This window comes from Panthera pardus, unplaced genomic scaffold (assembly GCF_024362965.1).
Source record: "Panthera pardus isolate Hobbes unplaced genomic scaffold, ASM2436296v1 HiC_scaffold_20, whole genome shotgun sequence".
Taxonomy (NCBI): Eukaryota; Metazoa; Chordata; class Mammalia; order Carnivora; family Felidae; genus Panthera; species Panthera pardus.
In genome coordinates, this window is record NW_026526766.1 from 43,981,105 (window position 1) to 44,000,647 (window position 19,543).

At 45.1% G+C, this 19,543-nt stretch overlaps 1 protein-coding gene across 4 annotated transcripts in view; it reads right to left on the minus strand.

Annotated features, from left to right (window-relative positions):
- The window catches only part of SLC24A2 (solute carrier family 24 member 2), a 245,337-nt gene that overhangs the window by 38,827 nt on the left and 186,967 nt on the right, over nucleotides 1-19,543 (minus strand). For all 4 annotated transcript variants that reach the window (XM_019415391.2, XM_019415387.2, XM_019415389.2 and 1 more), the window contains 2 exons: nucleotides 10,212-10,310; nucleotides 6,508-6,626 (listed from right to left, as the gene is read on the minus strand). In XM_019415391.2, coding sequence (XP_019270936.2) covers nucleotides 6,508-6,626; nucleotides 10,212-10,310 — 218 coding nt within the window. The remainder of the gene's footprint in view (nucleotides 1-6,507; nucleotides 6,627-10,211; nucleotides 10,311-19,543) is intronic.

Below are 19,543 nucleotides of genomic sequence, written 5' to 3' on the forward strand. Positions count from 1 at the left end.
GTGACCCAAAAGCCTCCATTTCTTGAGGGCCAGAATCCTCTTATTATGTTTCACCATGTCCCAAGAGGTTGAGTTATCTCATCAATATAGCGGGAAATTCTAGTCTAAAATTTTCAAAGTGGCGAACCTGCCGTTACACCTTAGTAACCGAGAAAAGATACTTGCTCTCTGAATAACGGGAAGGTTCGAGGTTCACAAACCCTCCGTTAAACCTCACTACTGCTGAGAACATAAACGTTTGCTAACCAAGGGTAATATTTTAGGAAGACATCATGGGGATTCTAGGTACCATCTGCTTGAATAATCTTGGAAATCCCTATCAGAGCTAACATTTTTTGACCAAAATTTATCATGAAGTCTCCCAAAGGAGCTCCAATATCATAGAACAACAAAAACAACATGTAACAAACTGCGCCTTCATAAACGATGCCTGTGTTTTTTGTTTTTTTTTGTTTTTTTTTTTTTGTTTTACCACCCTCAAAGATCCAAATTTAGCGGAGAGGAGATATTTTTATGCCATTTTCTCTTATTTTTTTAAGAGAAATCTAAAATCCCAGTCAGTCTCATCATCCTTCCCTCCTCATTCTTTACTTAGTCACATAATACAGAAACATTTTTATCAGCACTGTGAGGCTTTATGAAAGCAGACCTTGAAAACTCTCCTGAGTTTAGGTAAAGGCCAATGCTAGACTGGGGAGAAATAAATCAGGGCTGAGTTCCCGAAAGGAGAAAGGAAGGGCTGAACACAGTAAGGGGATATTTAAGTTTCCAGAAAGCAAGTAAGAAGAAAAGCATGCATTTTCCACATTCTCTGTCTTTTTATCTGTCTACATCTTCTTTTTCCAAGAATGTGATTTTCCTCTATAAAACTGTTTGCCCACTGGTGCATCTTCTGCACAACTTTTAACGAAAGCAAGGACAGTTTTGACTTTCTTAAGGACAGAGAGAAATCTTAGAGGCAAAACGAAATGAGAGCTGCAACATGTAAAAAACCATCTCACGATACCTGAGCACGTCGGACCCAATAAAAAAAAGTTAGAGTTTTAGATTTCGGAATCTAAGAAGTTGGCAAGCCATCCCCCCATGTCCCCCTTCCCTGTGGGTGTACATTTAAAGGGTCTGCTGTGTCACACCTTGAGGAGCATGACGCAGCAAGGAGGGCAGTTTCATGCAGCAAGCCTACCCTATGCCACGTCTAGGTTGGCAAAATTAAAATGTCAGAAAATGCCGGGTTCTGGGCGGGACAGACTGTTTCTTTGAATTGTCTTTCAAGCCTGGATACGTTCCCAACACCGAAAATTTGGAAGCTTGGTCAATTCCCCGTGGCAGCTCAAACCAGTTCTGTGTCAGCAGTCACTGGGAGAAGATAATTAGCGCTAAAAGCCGTTTAAAAGTCAAATGACTTCTGGGTTCCAGAGAACGTACGAACAAAGCAAAACACCTCCCGCAGAGGGGCTTCCTCTGTGAAAGAGACGGTTTTAAAATGTTCTTCATTGCCAGTGTAACGTCTGCACTGAAGACAGCGCTCAGAAGTGAGGTGTCAATGTAAAATTAGTTCACTTGTAAATAGGGATTTTTAAACAGCAGGTTAATTACAAGAGACAGGCTAACCTCTCTGGAGAATACCAGCAATGAGCACATGATGCATGGGGCTCATAATTTCCATTAATAAAGTCAGGATGCACACCTCATTCTTCACGTAGCTTGGTAAAAATACAACTGGGAGAGAGGAAACTGACATAATAAAGGCACCGACTCGCTTCTGTGAAGCTGTGCTTTGGGGGGACCTGAGCCGTTTTCCCACGTTAATTCTGCTTCTGGAGTCGTGACCTTAATTTACCCCATTTACCCAGAGTTCCCAGGCTGGCAGTCTCAGGATCATCTACACCTTCCTCTCTTGTTCACTCTCTGTGACCAGTTCTTCTCAATTCCACGACAGACACGGCTCTCAAATCCAGCCCCTGCCATCCACACCACAGCCAACACCTGGTCTAAGGCCTTGTCACCTGGGCTACGTAATACTAGTTTTTGAGTTATACTGAGTACTGCTAATAATGGTAAACACCCAGGCAGTGTTTTCTATGGGCCAAGAACTGTTCTAAGAGCATTCTATTCTCACAACAATGCTATGAAATAGGATTATGATCCTTCTTTCACAGAGAAGGAAAATGGAGAACAGAGAGGTTAAGTAACTTGGCTAATGTCACAGAGCACGTAAGAGGCAGATCAGGGATTTGAATTCATGTGATGTCTCCATGGTCTCTCATCTCAAACCATTAAACTGATTCTGTTTTAATTTAACCCATTATTATTTTTATTATTGTTGCTTTTTTTTGGAATAGGGAATACAGTTAACTGATTCAAAATTTAAAAGCTTCAGAAAGCTGCATACTGAAAAGACTCTGCCACGCTGGCTCCTCATCCGCCCTCCCACCCCCCCCGCCCCCAGACCCTGGTTAAGAGGTAGTCAGCATGACCAGTTTTTTCAACAGTGTCCCGAGAAAAAACTTATGTTACTTCCGTCCTTTTGTTCCCCCCTCATACAAATACACTCTACTGGATACGATTTGGCATTATGCCTTTTTCATTGAACATATATTGAAGATCATTCCGTATCAATACATGAAGAGCTTCCTCTTTCTTTCTTTCTTTCTTTCTTTCTTTCTTTCTTTCTTTCTTTCTTTCTTTCTTTCTTTTTTTAAGACTGCAGATGGTCTGGGGGGGGGGGGGCGCAAACTTTTCCTGTAAAGGGCCAGATAGTAAATATTTTAGGCTCTGTGGTCCATATGGTCTCTGTCACATATGCTGCTAGTGCTTTTTCAAAAAAACCTTTAAAAATGCAAAAGCATTCTTATCTCATGGGTTGAATTAAAAAAGGCTGCAGGCCGGATTCGGCCACAGACCGTAGTTTGCTGATCCTTGAACCAACAGACGCTTACCTTGCTGCCCTATATCCAATCTTCCCTCACTCTGGCCACTTCCCGACCACCCTGAGAGCACTGTCCTATCATACAAATCTGACACCGTCAGTGCTTCCTTTAAACCCTCTGTTGCTCCCCACTCCCGACAGGGTAAAGTCTAGAGTGGTTGGCGGTGCCTACGATACCCTTCACAATTCATGTATTTCTCCACACCTTCATGTCTACTGCACTGGTCCGTGCCACCATCAGCTCTGAGCCTCAACTCCTGCAGCGACCCCTTTACTCCACTATTGACATATGACCCTCTTGCCCCAAATCTACTCTTCTCACAGCAGTGCAGCCCTAGGGATTTCTTAGAAGTGCAGATCGCATCTGGGAACCTCCAATGGTGTGTCGCTGCCCTAGAAGGAAGTCGACTTCCTTACCGTGGTCTACAAGGTGAGCCAGCTCTGCCTGGCTCTCCTGTCCAACCTCATCACCACCATCCTCTTTTGCTCCCTCTGCTTCCCACTCACCAGCCACACCAGCACCCATGGGTGCTGATTCCTTGGCTGCCTCCTTGGAGTTCAGCCTCAGTTCAAATGCCACTTCCTTAGTGAGGTCCTCCCTTGTCTCCCAACCTACAGGGAACCTCTACTAGTCCTCCGTCACGTCACCATGTTTTATTTTTTCCATGGCCCTTATGGTCATCTATAAGTATATCTTGGTTTGTATTTGTAAATTCTCTGGTGTGGGCATCCCCGGAACCCAGCACAGTGCCTGATACATATGAGGTGATACCTGAAAATTTTCTGATTGAACAGCTGAAGAGTTTCTGCCCAATTTACCTCTCCTAGTGGACCTCTCCTCACTCCTCACCTTGTACTTCAGTTCCCGGGTCCACCGGCTTTCTCACCAATCACTAAACATGAGCTTCCCTCTTCAGATTGTACACCTTTGCACTTGTTATCATCTCCTTCTCTGAGCAACAAACTTCTATGCACCCATCAATACAGTCAAATGTTACCTCCTCCATGAAGCTTTTACACTTTCCCTTGTTAGTGTCACCTTCTTCCTCCGGCAGGTTCCCAGAGCCCTCAGTACAGAGCTCCGTGATCACCCTGGGCTATAATCACTTACCACAAATGTTCATCTATTTATTATATCCTAAATGCCCCCAAACATTATATGTGTGTGTGTGTGTGTGTGTGTCTACATACGTTTATGTGTATGTGTGTGTTCATCTATATCCATCTATATCTATTTATATGTATTACATTTTCATTTTACCTAAATGAGTTCCTTCAGGGAAGGAACACCTTGGATGGGATTTATGTGGTAAGTACGGGCACGTAACAACGTAAATAGCAGCATTTAGCTCTGTGCTAAGCGCTTTACATACATTATCTTATGTAACTCTCCTAATAACCCAAACGAGGCTGGCACCATTATTATCTGTAACTTGTGGATGAGGTAACACGCTCCTGGTGAATCCGCCAACCTGCAGCCAGCTGGTGGGGTGGCCCTTTGGAGGTCTGCTTGCCCTTGAGGTGGTACACAAATCTGTCCTGTTTCCCTGCGTGACACCTGGGGGCACAGCTCTGCTCACAGAGGGGTCAGGTGGGGCTCTCTCTCTCTCCCCTATAGCAAGGTGCTTCCTCGTGGGGGTCACAGATGTCCCTCTGCCAGCCAGATGGAGAGGCACGATGGCTACGCTGCCCTCGGCACACCTGTGACCGTGCCATCCCCAAGGGCAGCCAGATGTCCTTGGGGCCTGCCTCCCACTGCCACACGCTGCTTATCCATGTGGATGTAAGCTGCTCCGCTAGCTTACCCTTGAGCTAATGCGGAGGGACCACAGGGCTGTGGACAGAAGGGCGAGAGCCTAGAAGGCAGATGAGACAGGGCAGAAGGAGCTCCATTTCTTTATCATTTCTTTAGTTACTTCTTTTCCAGCTTTACTGAAGTGTAACCGACAGAAAAAAATGGTATCTATTTAAGGTGTATGACGTGGTCATTTGATATATGAATATCTTGTGAAAAGCGCAACAAAGGAAGTCATCGACAGAATGAAAGGCAATGTATGGAATGAGAGAAAATATTTGCAAGCCCTATATCTGATAAGGGGCTAATGATATATTTTGGATATTAGAACCCCTACAACTCAATAGCAAAAAAAAAAAAAAAAAAAACCCGATTAAAAAATGGGCAAAGGACCTGAATTAGGTATTTTTCCAAAGAACACACACAAATGACCAATAGGTATATGAAATGGTGCCCAACATCTTTACCCTTTCCATTAAGTGAAGAGACTTTTCTTGCATATTCTTTCAGGGAATAAGGGCAACAGGCAAAATTAGCCCCCCCCCCCACCCCACCCCAGGAACAGGCTCCATTACAGAGTGTATCCTGGTATAAAGGAGGAGAGAATGCTGAAATAGATTTGTTGTAGTCTGGCTTCTATTTGTGGGCACTGTGTAACTTTTCAGCTCATTGCGAAAATTCTATCTAGAGAAGTAGGTCACAAACTTTAGAGCAGTGCTATTCAAAGTGTGGCCCTTGCACCAGCAGCAGCAGAATCACCAGGGGACTCGTTAGAATTGCAGACTCCGGGACCACTCCAGACCTGACAAATCACAAGCTGCATTTTAACATGATCCCCCAGGAGCTTTGTAAACACATCTGAGTTTGTGAACCGCTGATCTAGGGTGCCTGATTAAAATGGGAGTTGGGGCTCTCTGCCTTAGAAATTCTGATTCACTTGATGAGGATGAGAGCCAGAAATCTGGTAAGCATCATTTACTTCTGGGTGGTTCTATTTACTTTTGTGAATCACTGGGGTCCAGAAGCAGTGCCGCGGGGTGGAATTTGTGCAGACGCTGTATTTAGACGGTCTTGAGATTGAATCTCAGCTCAACTACCCACCTATTAGCTAGGTAACACTGATTAACCAGTTCATCTTGTCAAGCCTTAGCTTCCTCAAGTGTAGAATGAAGACCGTGAAGGCCTATACCTTCAGCTGTGACGCTGTAAGGCCGTATCATATGTAAAGTGCCTAGTACCAAATCTGTGGTGGAATGGGCCAGAGTATTGGTTAATTTCCATTGCAGAGACAGGGAAGGTCAAAGAGGGTTAACCAAGGCATGATGGCTGTAGTTTCCCTGTTACTGAACCTTGATCTTAAAGACACAGAGAAAGGATTAGACTGCAACAGCCATCAGACCTTATCATTTATTAAGAATCACCTGGGAAGTGAGTTAAAAATGCTGATACCTGGGTGCCGTTTCCCCAATTTCTGTTTCATCAGGTCTGGAGTGTGGCCCAGGGATCTGCATTTTTACCTCCAGGAGATTAAATGTATGAGGCCGCCACTCTCACTCTGAGAAACAGTGGCTTAGATAACATATGTATTCATTCAATAAACCAAGAGCTTGACACAGGTGGGGCCCTTTGCTGGTACTGAGAAATACACACAAAGAGAAATGATTCTGTCCGATATCCGCCCTGTCAGGAGCTTGGGCCTCCGAGGAGAGCGTGGGGCCTGTGCGTCTACATTAAGGCAGCAGCAGGAGCAGTGGCCCAGAAGACCAATGGAAAAAAGCCATACCTGGGCTTCTGCGGCTTCCATGGTGTGGGAGAGATTTCCATTCTGCACAGGTTCTGAAGCATCACTGGTTGGTGTCATTTCAACCTCTGTGCTGGTGCTGTTTGGGAGCTCGATTTTTTCTGTGATATAATTCAGACACACACAAAGAAAGCAAATGGAGTCAATAGGGGGTAAGAGCCACATGGGAAAGAACATCCTATAATGTCGGGCCAGAGGGGTGGTGAGGCCTGGGGTTAGGGTTGTGCCAAATGACAGAGGATTTTTCCCATTCTCCCCAACATCTTTTAGCAAATCAGTGTTCTTCCTCTCTTTAATAGCTCTCTGGCTCTCTTACTCTGGCCTGACATCTTGAGTGCCCTTTCAGTTCCCATGGTGTGCATTCTCTAGACTAGGCAAATTCACCAAGTAGCCATTCAAGAACATGAACACAGACATTTTTTTCACCAAAACCATGCTCAGTCTACACAGTACTATTTATACCCAAGACCACACCCCTCCTATATATTTTTAACAACAGGCTCTTTTCTTTTGTATTACATTCTGGAAGGGGTATTTATTGGCTAGGGCCCCAGGAGACTTGGGTTCTAGGCTCTGTTCCACCACTATCGGGCTGCCATTTTAGGCAAGTCTCCCCCTTCCACCAGGTTTCAGGAACCTTATCTGTAAAATGAGGGAGTTCAGGGGGTGCCTGGGTGGCTCAGCTGATTAAGTGTCTGACTTCGGCTCAGGTCACGATCTCATGGTTTGTGGGTTCAAGCCCTGCATCGGGCTCTATGCTGACGGCTCAGAGCCTGGAGCCTGCTTCTGATTCTGTGTCTCCCTCTTTGTCTGCCCCTCTCCTGCTCATGCTCTGACTCTCTCTCTCAAAAATAAATAAACATTAAAAAAAATTAAAAAAAATTTTTTAAATAAAAAAAAAAACGAGGGGGTTCCACCGGTTGACCTTAAGGCCCACTGCTTCTGGCTCTAATTCTCTAGGCTCTGGGAGTGCACAGCTCTGCTGAAGTCTAGGTGGTGGGGGTAGGGTCAAGAGCCTGGCCTTCTCAAAAAGCCAGCAGAATGCGACTCAGCACGTTCCCCACCTGGGCATCCTATCGCAAGCAAGGCAAGAGGAAGCTGAACAAGACACAGAGGCCAAAGTCGGTCATTCCTAAGCGAGAGGTAATGTCTCGCTAGCATGAAGCCGCAGGTCACAAAACACAGATTCCAGTTTTCCTCTGGGAGTTGAGAAGTGACTTCGGGGTCACTGGACTCTGGGACGCTGGACATCACAGGCCGGCCCAGGTTCGTACTCTGGCTCTACTGCTCATGCTATGGGACCCTTAGCGAGTAATTTAACTTCTCTGCGATTTAGCTTCCTCGTCTGTGAAACCGGAGTGATGTACTAACACCGCGACTACTGACAACAATGCAATGAAAGGATACGCCTATAAAAATTGAATTAAAAAATGCATAAAAAGCACTTAGCACAGTGCTGGAACAGAGGCGGGTAAACCATCTGATCGTTATCACAGTAACTGCCTTGCGCTACAAGATTTATTTTTTCCAGGCTCAGAGGAGCACCTCAGGTGATCTGTCATCAGGCGCTACCAAGGTCTGCCAATGACTTCAGCGGGAGGGAAGTATAAAGGTGTTTAGGCCCCCTGGCTGCGCTGGGTAATTCTCGGATTTCAGGAGACAATGAGGCTGTGTGATTCAATGCCAGGGGTCACCAGGAATATCGTAATGCTCATCATGCTCATCAGCATCAGATCCGAGCAGCACCAGACTGCTCACAGAGTGTCAGAATGTTTTTTTTTTCCCCGTAGTAACTTCTGCTGGAAGATATTTTCGTCGTCACATAAAAACTATTGACTTTGAAGTGGCCAAATTTCGGAAATCACGGGGAAGCGTTTGTTTATTCACATACTCAGTTGCGGAACACAGAGGCATAAATCGTTTTTAATTAAGTTTATTTATTTACTTGTGGGGAGAGACAGAGAGAGCGAGCAGGGGAGGGGGGGAGAGGGACAGGGAAAGAGAGAATTCCAAGCAGGCTCGGCACTGTCAGCATGGAGCCCAACGCGGGGCTCGAACTCACGAACCAGGAGATCGTGACCTGAGCCAGAACCAAGAGTCACACGCTTAACCACCTGAGCCACCCAGATGCCCCCAGAGGCACAAATATATTTAAACATGGAAAGCCACAAACACTCAAATTTATTTCAACTTTCCATGTTTTTAATAGTGACAGTGTGTGTACGTGATGTTCTGCTGTGTGTGACCCTGCCAGTTAATCCCAATATGCTTGGTCCAGTTATTAAAAATACCAAATACTAAAACCTCAGGAAATACTGAAACTGGGCTTTGGGGTATCTATTGGTTGAAGTGAGACAACTTTAAGACCAGCCTGCAATGGCCAAACCTGACCGCGGCTAACATGGGATTATCAGGTCCCAAAGAGGAAGTAAGATGTCTGAGAACAGACATGAACAGGTAAGGAGAAAACCTCCTGCACATGACATTTAACAACTCAGCTTATTCCCTTCAAGTTTATCTTTTCTTTTTAATGTTTTTTAATTTATTTTTGAGAGAGAGAGAGAGAGAGAGAGAGAGCCGAGCATGAGCAGGGGAGGGACAGAGAGAGAGGGAGACACAGAATCTGAAGCAGGCTCCTGGCTATGAGCTATCAGCACGGAGCCTGATACAGGGTTTAAACCCACGGACCGTGAGATCGTGACTTGAGCCGAAGTCAGACACTTAACTGACTGAGCCACCCAGGCGTCCCCAAGTTTATCTTTTCATACCCAATGGAATCTTAACTGTTTCTTGGCCAAAGATTTTCCCGGAGCTAGAAGTCAGGATAACAGGGGAGGCAGAAACTTTTCTAAGGAATGTTATATATTTTGAGTGCAACATTGCTGAATTTTGTCTGCAGATAACTGCAGTTTCTTGGGCAATAGCATCGTTTGTAGCATAGATACAGATTAGGTTAAATTTAGTTTGAATTTGGAATTAGTGAGTTATATTATAGCTGCAGACAGGAGAGGAGGAACATCATGTTCCAAGTTAAAATAAGATGTCTGAGTGTCACGATCTGGTCACACAGGTGCTCAGAAAAAAGTCAGCCAAAAAAGACCTGGGCTAGTATTGCCGAATTCTTAAGAAAGAAGAGGTGGGGCTGTCTCATAGGGACCCTGTCACTCAGTTTAGGGGTGACCAAGTGAACCATCTGGTAACTTAGTGGGTGTGGGGTAGGCAAGATCAGAAGTATACAGTGTAAGTATCTGGTTACCAGGCAAGAATTTCAGAAAGGAGAATTTCACCTTTTGTTAAACATTAAATGACAGGTGTGTGTGTATGTGTGTGTGTGTCTGTGTGTTTGTGTGTGTGTTTGTGTGTGCGTGTGTATCCTCTTTATGTGGAATTCCTGAAATGAAGTGATTTTCTACTCTTCAAGGGAAATGCCTGGATAGAAGCTGATTTTACTTTGGTTCCTCATAGAATCATTTACTCTTTTTGGAGTCCCCTAGTGCAGGTGACAGTGCATCCATTCATGTCCTGTACCCCGCATGGGAAATGGGCTCATCCTGACACCCAGGAATGGGCTGAGCTGCAGGGCTGCACATCTGCACTAAGTCAAGGGTGCCCATGCTGGGTCCTCCATCTCTGTTCCCCTCCATGCACTCCAGAAAAGGCATGGGATGAAGTTTCTCTGCACTCACCCACGTGATTGGCAGCCCCGTTCTGCCTCTCGTTCTCATCCACCTGGCATTTCTTCTTGGCGATCTTGTGGAGAATAGAAGCCTTTTCTCTGAACCTCCCTGAAGCAAGAGAAAGCAGTGGAAAGGAGACACAGTGAGGAGGAAGACAAAGAGAGGGGCTTGTGGAAAATGGCGAAGCATTGGTGCAACACGCATGTGGCTTCCTCAGTTATGCTGCACGATAGCAGCGACCACAACTTTCTGCTCAACCCAAATGCCCTATGCCCTACAGGAAGGGTACTTTCTTACCTTTGTGGATTCTTTAGCCCAAATCTCAAGCTCCCAGCTTGAGAATCTCAAGCTCCCAGACCATAGTCGGGAGGTTTGACTCGGACCTCTTTCCCTCCCTTCCAATTGTTTACAAAATAAATGAAGGCACCAATCATCACTAAAACTCCCCCTCCTGCTGAGATCCAAAACAACTCCAAAGACACAGAGATGCTCTGGAGACACAACCATTACTCTGGAATTAAATGTTCATCTCAGAATTGGCTTGTGACAATGGAAATCCAAGCCCAAGGGTCCTTTGAGTTGTTCAACCATCTATCTTAATTAACATTGAAGAGTCTAAATGAGTTGGGAGCATGCATCCCAGCTTTCTGAATGAGCTGAGTCAGCTGCGATTAAAGCATCAAGGAGGCAACAGATTCCATCTGGGGATTCAGGGCAAAGAATGATCAACTGAGCAGAGCAAGTAATGTCTGTCAGTGATGGGATGTTTAGGGAAAGGTGCTGGAAAAAACACTCAAAATTCTCAAAACAGTCATTTAAAACAGACTATACCACAAGAATAACACTTAATTTCTTCTCCATTATTGACATAGTTAATGGTTAAATGCATGCAACAAGCACAGGAAACAAAAAGCATGCAAAAAATGTAGAGATTAGTGAAACATAGTACATTCTCTTTTAGTCCTTGATTCCCGTCCCCCCCCCCCCCCCCCCAGAACACTCAAGGCACAAAGGAGCCTCATTTTAAACTGACTGGTTATTGCCTAGATTCAGATATGATGAGTCCTTCAATACACCACAACCTCTACAATTTTCTCAGTAGGCATTTGCGTTGGCTGGATTCTCTAGCAGCGTATTGCAGAAGATATCATTTTACTTCTCTAGTCAGACCAAAAAGTGAACCAAACCCAAGCAAAACCCAAATGTTTCTCTTCGAGAGTCTCTTTTCCTAGGATGGGCCATGGCAGGTTGGCATCCACTTAGCCTCCCTTCCTCAAGGATGGAAATCATGGGGTGTCGCCAAAGTAGTGACTTGCGTCACTGGGGGGGGGGGGTGGTGGTGACAGAAGCCGTAAACTAGAGTGGGATCAGCTGATGCCAATGGGGAAGGTGACACAGTATGGAGCCCTTTCTGCTTCCAAGTTCCATCAGTCATAGGCCTAGACACCTTGCTACTGCAAAGGCAGTCTCTAGGATGAGAGTGCCTCAGTGCAGGCAATGAATGTGCACCAGAGTGCACCCTCTCGAAGGAAATAGGAAAGGAACCATTACACAGAACAAAGTAGGTTAGGATGTGGCTTGGGCTTCAGAAAGAATGAGAAAAAAGGAGGAGGTGATAGGCATGACTCCATCCTTGAGGGATGTTGAAGGTGAGCGTTAGGTTCACCACGCTGAAAGGTGTTTTGAATTTGGCTGTTTCTATTTAGTTTCTGAGAGAAATTCTGAGAAGAAAAGGGGGAAGAAAAGAAAGCCTGGGGACGAGGAGAAGGAGGCAAAAGGGACTAAGAAAGGAATGAAAATGAGAAGAGGAAGGAGGGAGGAGGGAGGCAGGGGGCTGTGATTGCCTGGACGTTGCCGAGGCAGCGTTGATGCGAGCCACTGTCCTGGCTGCCAAACCTCGTCTCGTCTGGAGATGAGACAAATAATGAAGCGTGGCTGTCCATACTCTGCAGCCTTAAGCCTGAAGAGTGGTACTTCTCGTGGAAGACAATTCCAAGATGTCCTCACATCATTTGCTAAAAAGTTCAGGAGATGGAAAAGGCAAGTTCTGAAACATTATAGGAGAGAATGCTCTTACTAATCAAACCGTTCAGTGGTTTCAGGGTCATTCTTTGAACTTAGAACCTCCTGGATCTCTGTGAGATGAAAAGGATCAAATACTGCTGTTTAAAAATTACTTAAAAAAATAGTAAGAAAGCAGGAAACATTCAGAAGAAGAGACAAATAAACCTGTGGGAACATAATCTGAAATAACCCGACCCCAGGAATGCCCCAAAGTCATGAATCATGGCAGAGAAACTATTTGATAGAAAACAGCTAATCACATCTTGTTTGTGGTTACATGAGTATTTTTCAGAGCTTAGATGTATACCAGGGAGAAATGATAGTAAAAGGGACCCAAAAGCATGGAAGGGTTCGGCCACAGTGTTGGCCACAGCCACTCATGGGCTGGGTTTCCCAAATCCTCTAAAGGGAGGCTAGGAGCATAGGGTAGGAAATGACTCTAGACTTGGGATTTCATAGGGTCCTGAACGTTTTTACAGGTCAGCGAGGGCTTTCTAGAGAGTGTGTTTCTACTTTTCCCACTGCAGCAGCACTTGGGACTTTCTAAGCTTCTGAAAGGTGGGAGGGATTAGCTCTATTTGTTCTCTTGGGGCTTAGCCCTAGGGGCAACAGGACAAAGCTGCAGAGGCTGGCTGGGATCTCTCCTTCCCACTCACCTCTGCAACTTTTGAAATTCAACCTTCGTCCCAGTTAGCATGACCTGGTTACCATTCTGCATTCCCAGTGCTGACAATGGCTGCTCAGTGGCCTAAAAGGATTTTCCCTCCAAGAGTCCTTTCGAGAAAAGCAGCAGTGAAATGCCACCTTCGGAATTCAACACACAGGTGTGCTCCTGGAGGGTGGTGGGGCAGAGCCTGACAAAGCCAGGCATGCCCATTTTAGCCCAATGGACATGCCAGGGATTGCCACAGGGCACCCCCTGAGAACAGATGTGAGGATGGCTAGCCAGACAAGAGAAAGCATGAGGTCTCTGGGGCAGAAGCCAGCGCAGAAGCAGTGATTCTCAAAGACCCTCTGGGCCCCGGGGTAGGAAGGCATGGCGCGTTCTGGACCTGTTTAGCCTGAAGCCACAAGCTGGGCAGAACACCCAGTAGGGTGTGTGTGTGTGTGTCTGTGTGTGTGTGGGACAGCACAGTATTGTGGTTCAATTTTGGACATGACTGGGTTCAAAGGTGGATCTGGGTTTAAGCCCTGCCTCTTTCACTGGCTCTGCTGGGTGAGTTAAACAGGGATTCCATCTGTTAAACAGGGATTCCTACGGTACTGGCTCATGAGTCTGATGCAAAGCTTAAGTGAGAAAATGTGTGCAAGGGGCTTATCACGACACGTGGCATCAGAAGAAATCTGTAAATAAGAGGAAAAAGAAAAAGTAACGAAAACCACAGGGTCAAGGTGACAGGGCCCTGAGCTGCCTTCGGAGAAGTGCTGGCATCTTCTCTATCAGTCCAGACATGTGAGTCTGGAGAATTAGCTACACCCTCCCTGACATCTAAGCCTACTTGGATTGGTGTTCAGGTTTCAGTGAGGCCTCCCGAGTCAGTTCCAAACCGATTAGGAAAAGGATCACTTTACATCTTCCTGAGATGGAGAAGGTCAAGGTGACAGAGCTGACATTGTGTGTCTTAAACACTGATATCCTTGCAATCTCAAAATGGAAAGATGATGATCAGTCTTCTCCCATCACCTGTGGGGACAGAGTGCAGGCAAGGAATTACGGCTGCACAATGGATCTGTGTGCTCCAAGACCTTTCCGGTGCACAAGGGTATTACCTCCTGTGTCTCAGGCTCAGAATTTTAAAACAGGGATAATAAGAACACCCTTCTCATACAGCTGTTGGAAGGCTCAATGCGTTAATATGCATCAGGTGTTTAGATGGGCTCTGATATACAGTAAGGGAATTGTCACTCCGAAATGGTTATTATTATGGAGAGGAATGATAGGACATCCTTCTGATGAAGTACTGAGAAGAAAAAGAGATATTCACAACAGAGTTCATGTTTAGCAGCCTCTGGTGCAGGAGACCTTGGCAGTAAGGGGGCCACTTCCATAAACTATTTGACGCATGGACTTCACGCTGGCGTTAGGGTTGACACAGAGGGACAGATGTCAGAAACAACTGCAGCCCCGTGCCTGGGGATGAAGAATGAAGACATTTTGGGGTACTTTTCAAAGTGAGGGCAGGAGTGATTTTTACATGTTTTAAGGCAACCTTAAAAAATACACTCTGTTGTAGTGCAAAGCCTCGAAGTGTTGTATTTTTACACAGCGACAGATATTTGTATACTTAAAATCTCAGAAATAGCAAACTCTGTTCAAATCGTGAGGCACCTACGTCAAAACCTAGTACACAGTTTTAATATAGTTTAGCCTGTCCTGAAGTTTGCAAAAGAATACCAGCTGAATATCCGCAGGGGAGTGTGTGTTGAGGGGGTGGCAGGGAAGAGCAGAAGAAAAGATCAGAGTGTAAGGCCCTAATGTGAATAAGAACAAGTTTGGAAAACCAATCAGGAATCAAAATCCTTGACCCTATCACCCAGACGTGAAAGAGAAGCCCCAAGCTGCACAGCAATGGATTTCATTTCTGTTCAGCTGTTAATCAAAACAGTCCCAGGAAATTCCTTCACCTCTTTCTCACCAAGCCTGTAATAGGCGGTGTTACAAAAGAACCCTCGGGGTTGGTGATCAATTAGGTCCTGGCTCCTACGGAACATTCTGAGCATCAGCAACGCAGAAGAGATGGGACAAAAGAGATATATAGATGCAAATGGGAGCAGCCACACACACTTCAGTGAACAGACCTTGGTTTGGGAGAAGAAAAGAAAAAAATGAAACAGAAGGCAAAACTTGAACACAGTGTTTTGAAATCTATTTTTGTGTTTTCAGTTCTGCCTTTCCTATCTCTGTCTTTGAAGTTTACGACTTGGCAGGTAGCTTAAAAAGCAAAAGTGCAGCTGAATGTTCCTCCTGTTTATTCGTTGCCTTTTTTCCCCTCTGGAATCACAGACTCAAGTCAGAGAGGCCATCGTCACTCTGAGGAGGGATGCCATGAAACTGATGTGGCAATAAGCAAACACTGACCTTGGGGCTATCCTGGGCTTCTCTCTTTCTCTCGCAGCCCACATGCGATCTATCAGCAAATCTGGTATCTCTACTTCCAAAATATTTCAGAATCTGGCCACTTCTCCTTCCTCCCCTCCTGGTCTCAGCAATGACCTTGCTGGTCTACTAACCAGTCTCCCAGGCCGGTCTCATCCTGGTATCCTTCATGATCAATCAGATCATGTCACTCCTCTGGACAAAATCCTGCAGTGGCTCTCCAGGTCAAGGTGAAAGTCAAGGTCGTTACAAGGACCTGTAAGGAGGTTTAGCCACCTAGGCTGCCCTGCCTCATCCTTTCCCTCTCTCCAGTCTCACTCTGCTCCAGCCATGCTGGCCTCCTTGGTGTCCCACCTCAGAGCCATGGCATTTGCTGGTCCCTCTACCTGGAATGTTCTTCCCCCAGAGATCCATTGAGTTCACTCTCTCAACTCCTTCAAGTATTTCTTCAAATCTCACCTTCTCAGAGGCTTCTCTGAGCAGCCTATTTAAAATTGCAGCCTCTCTCTCTCCAGCACTTCCTATCCCCAGCTTGTTTTCTCTAAAATATTTATCGCCATCTAATATACTATATCATCATTACTATTGATTATCTGTTGCTTTCCATTAGCAGCCAAGCTCCATGAGGGGAGGGCTTTCCATTGGTTTTGTTCCCTATGGCATCCCCAGAGCCCTGTAGGGCTTGATAAATCATTGTGTTTGGGTTTCCAGGCAAGCAGTTGAGGCAACCACTCCTTAATATGTTTCTTGTTGGCTAATGACCCAAAGTAAATCCTTCCAGGTCTATGCAAACCCAAGGCCCCAGTGGGACTGAGTCTACATGTGGAATCCCAGGAACTTTCTGAAGGTAAATGGGAGAAAATGGGGTGGACTAGGTGTCCACAGTCCAGGGGCATGCCAGTCATCCTCTTTCTGCACATCACCAGGGCTGGCAAAGTAGGTGCTGAGAGGGGCCTGTGCGACACAGAGGAGGTACAGAGAGCACAGAAGAAGGCACAGAAGGTTGAAAAGGGGGCTTTGGCTCCTCCTTGTTCATTAAAATGCTTCTCATTTGTTAAGGCCTCACTGAAGGCCCAACCTGAAGGTATCTAATGATATTCACACCCCCCTTCCCAAGTGGAAATCCATCATTCCCATGGCACTTTGATTATACCTCATCGTAGTGTTTATTTCTTTCAGTTGGCTGCTCAACATGTCTGCTTTCCCATCAGATAGCAGGTTGCTCTGGGGAAGGGACCTTCTCTCACCATCTTTTATCCCTCAACAAGCATTTTAGAATGATGCTTGGCACAGTGTATGCACTCACTGAATTCTAGTGAAGTTCTCCCTACATCAGCCCTCTTAGGAATGTGAGCTTTGCTTTCAAGTGAGTACGGATCACAAACAATCATCCACTCTGTAAATATGAACCAGACCCGTGCTATGTACCAGGCAGTGTTTGGTGAATAAGATAAATCTAGCTGGTGCCCTTGTAGAGTCACAGCCTGGAGACAGAGAGACAAAAAACAAGGACTTAAGATTCATGATGGTGGGGGCCTTCTCAGAAGGGTATGGAAACTCAGAGAATAGGGAAAGTTCCAAGATACAAGATACCACTCAGCAGCTTGAAGGAATAAACTCCTCTTCCATTCTACAAACTGTCCTCATGGAGCAGATTATTCACCTCACAGGATCTGGCCTGATTTTTATTCTTTTCTTTCTTTTCTTTTTTAAAGTAAGCTCTATGCCCAAAATGGGGCTTGAACTCATGATCTTGAGATCAAGAGTCACATGCTCTAATGACTGAGCCAGCCAGGGGCACCCTGATTTTTATTCTTAAAAGGAAAACATTACAAAATTTTTCATTTTAAGCAAAAATGCCAAGAACATAGAGTTTATTTATTCTTAAATTTATTTTTGAAGCACAACCTCTAAATCATTTTTTCTAATTTTTGTGAAGCATCATGTAAAACTGGTTGTTATGACTACATTGATAATGGAAATTAAACTAGTAATAAAGTATTTTGTAAAATGTCTTTAGTAAATATTCTGTGAATGAACCATATAATAAGGTAATCAACATAATTTGGTTGTAGTTATTTTTATAGATCTAATCATAGGACTAGTTTCTGTAATTAATGAGAATATATACATAATTGTATCGCAACGGCTGGCCATCATACAATGAAATGAAGCAGCCAGATTTCCTTATTAAGGCTTTAAAAAATGATTTTCCAGAAGAATGACCTTTGGAATCAACTGTAAAGAATGGATCTGTCCGCATGTGAACTGATCCTATCAACTCCCCTAGCAGGGTCACCTTATCAGTGGAAATATGGAATGCTTTCATAAATATTTTGGAAGATTTCCAATGCTTTTCAAAAGTTGATATCTTAAAGATTGAGATTTTTGTCCTTTATTCCAGTTCCTTGACTCTGTAGTGCCTTTGCCTACTCACTCGCTATGACTCTTCAGTCCTTCCTTTTCCCCTCAGCATATAATCATGGTTAAGTCTCTCCACTGGGAACCTTTCTCTTGACTTGAGGTTTCCTGCTGGCACTGCCCTCACTTGCCTTCCCTTCACAGCCAAGCCTCTGGAGAGGTCAGCCTACGCTGGTACCTCTGGGTCCCCGGGGCTCCTTTGCTCACCTCTTCACCGTGCACCCGGCCTTTGTCAGCATTGCTCCACTGAATCCACCCTTGGCCACTTTTGCCTCCACATGACTGGGTCTCTCGGTGCATCTGATATTCTTCATCCCAGTCCAAACTGATTTTCCAGGACTCCTGAGAGTGACACTTAGGTGTCACACTATTCCTCAGGCTCCCTCCTCGCTCCCTGTCCCCCACCCCCACATTCTGCCAAAAAACCCAATGGACCTCCACCTGAATATCAGTGATTCCCAAATTCAGATCTCTAGCTCTGATCCTCTTATCCAATGGACTTCTGAACACTTCACTTGCAAGTCCCCTTCACAGTAAAACTCAACACGCCCGCCACTCCCACCCATTGTCTTCCTCCTAGGAATGTGTCCATCTGCTTGCACTTTCTATTGGTGATTTCCTCACTCACAGTGTTTTCTAGCCATCTTAGAGGTCCCCCTTGTACTCCACATTCAATTAGTTACCAACTCCTTCAGAGTCTACTTTTGAACACTTTAGATCCAACATTTCCAGCGTGGATGTTGGTTACAGTCTCTTGACTGATCTCCCAGTTTTTAAGTTACACTTCTTGTGGCTTGGAATGCTCCACACTTGTTATTTGCATGTCTCACTCCTTTTTAAGACTCTGCTTCAAAGCATCTCATCTTTCAGGAAACTTTCCCTGAATTCCTATCCTGGGCTGGCAAGGCACCCTGGTACGTTTCTCTATCACAGCACTGATATCCATCCTATCATACCAGTTATCATAGACCCTCAGAGGTATTCTACTGACCTCTCTCCAACCAGCTGGATAGGGCTACCATTTTTCATCTGCTCCCCAATGCCTACTTCCTAGGCTGGTCCTCAATAAGTATTTATGAATATACCAACATTAACACAAACAACAAAGGGTGTGTGTGTGTGTGTGTGTGTGTGTGTGTGTGTGTGTGTGTTGGTTAGAGCACTTGCTGTATAAAAATCTATTCATAGCTTATGTTCCTTCTGGGGGTAGAGAAACAAGGAAGGACCGGAAACCTGCAGAAACACTGCTGAAAACTCACCAGGCACTCTTCTTGGTTAATGCTGTGATTAAGCCTCTAAAGTCTAATAGTGTTTACAGTCAATATTTATCTATTTTGAGGCTTTTTAAAGAGCATATAATCTAATCAAACCCAGGCAAAATTGGGATTTCACAAACCAAAAAACTCACAGCGAGGATCAATGCCAGAATACAGTGTCTCAGGAAAAGAGCCAGCTTACTGACCTTAGCTGAGGCTGACACCGCTTGAGAGCTAATGTTCTTTATCATTTTAGGTCACCTGCTTTATTATTTTAGGAACTTAATTTTCCGAAAATTTCTGTCTCATATACACGGATACAAATGGCTCCCACACACGAAATTCTCAAAGGGGTTTCTCTGATCTCAGCTTTGGAGTTCTGAGCCAGGTAGCGGCTGACAGATGATGGAAGGTTTGACTGTCTTTCTCGTGTTCCCGTCCCTTGCCCGCTGTGGGTATCTGAGAGATAAATGAATAAACAATCACTTTATAGGGCAGGCCTC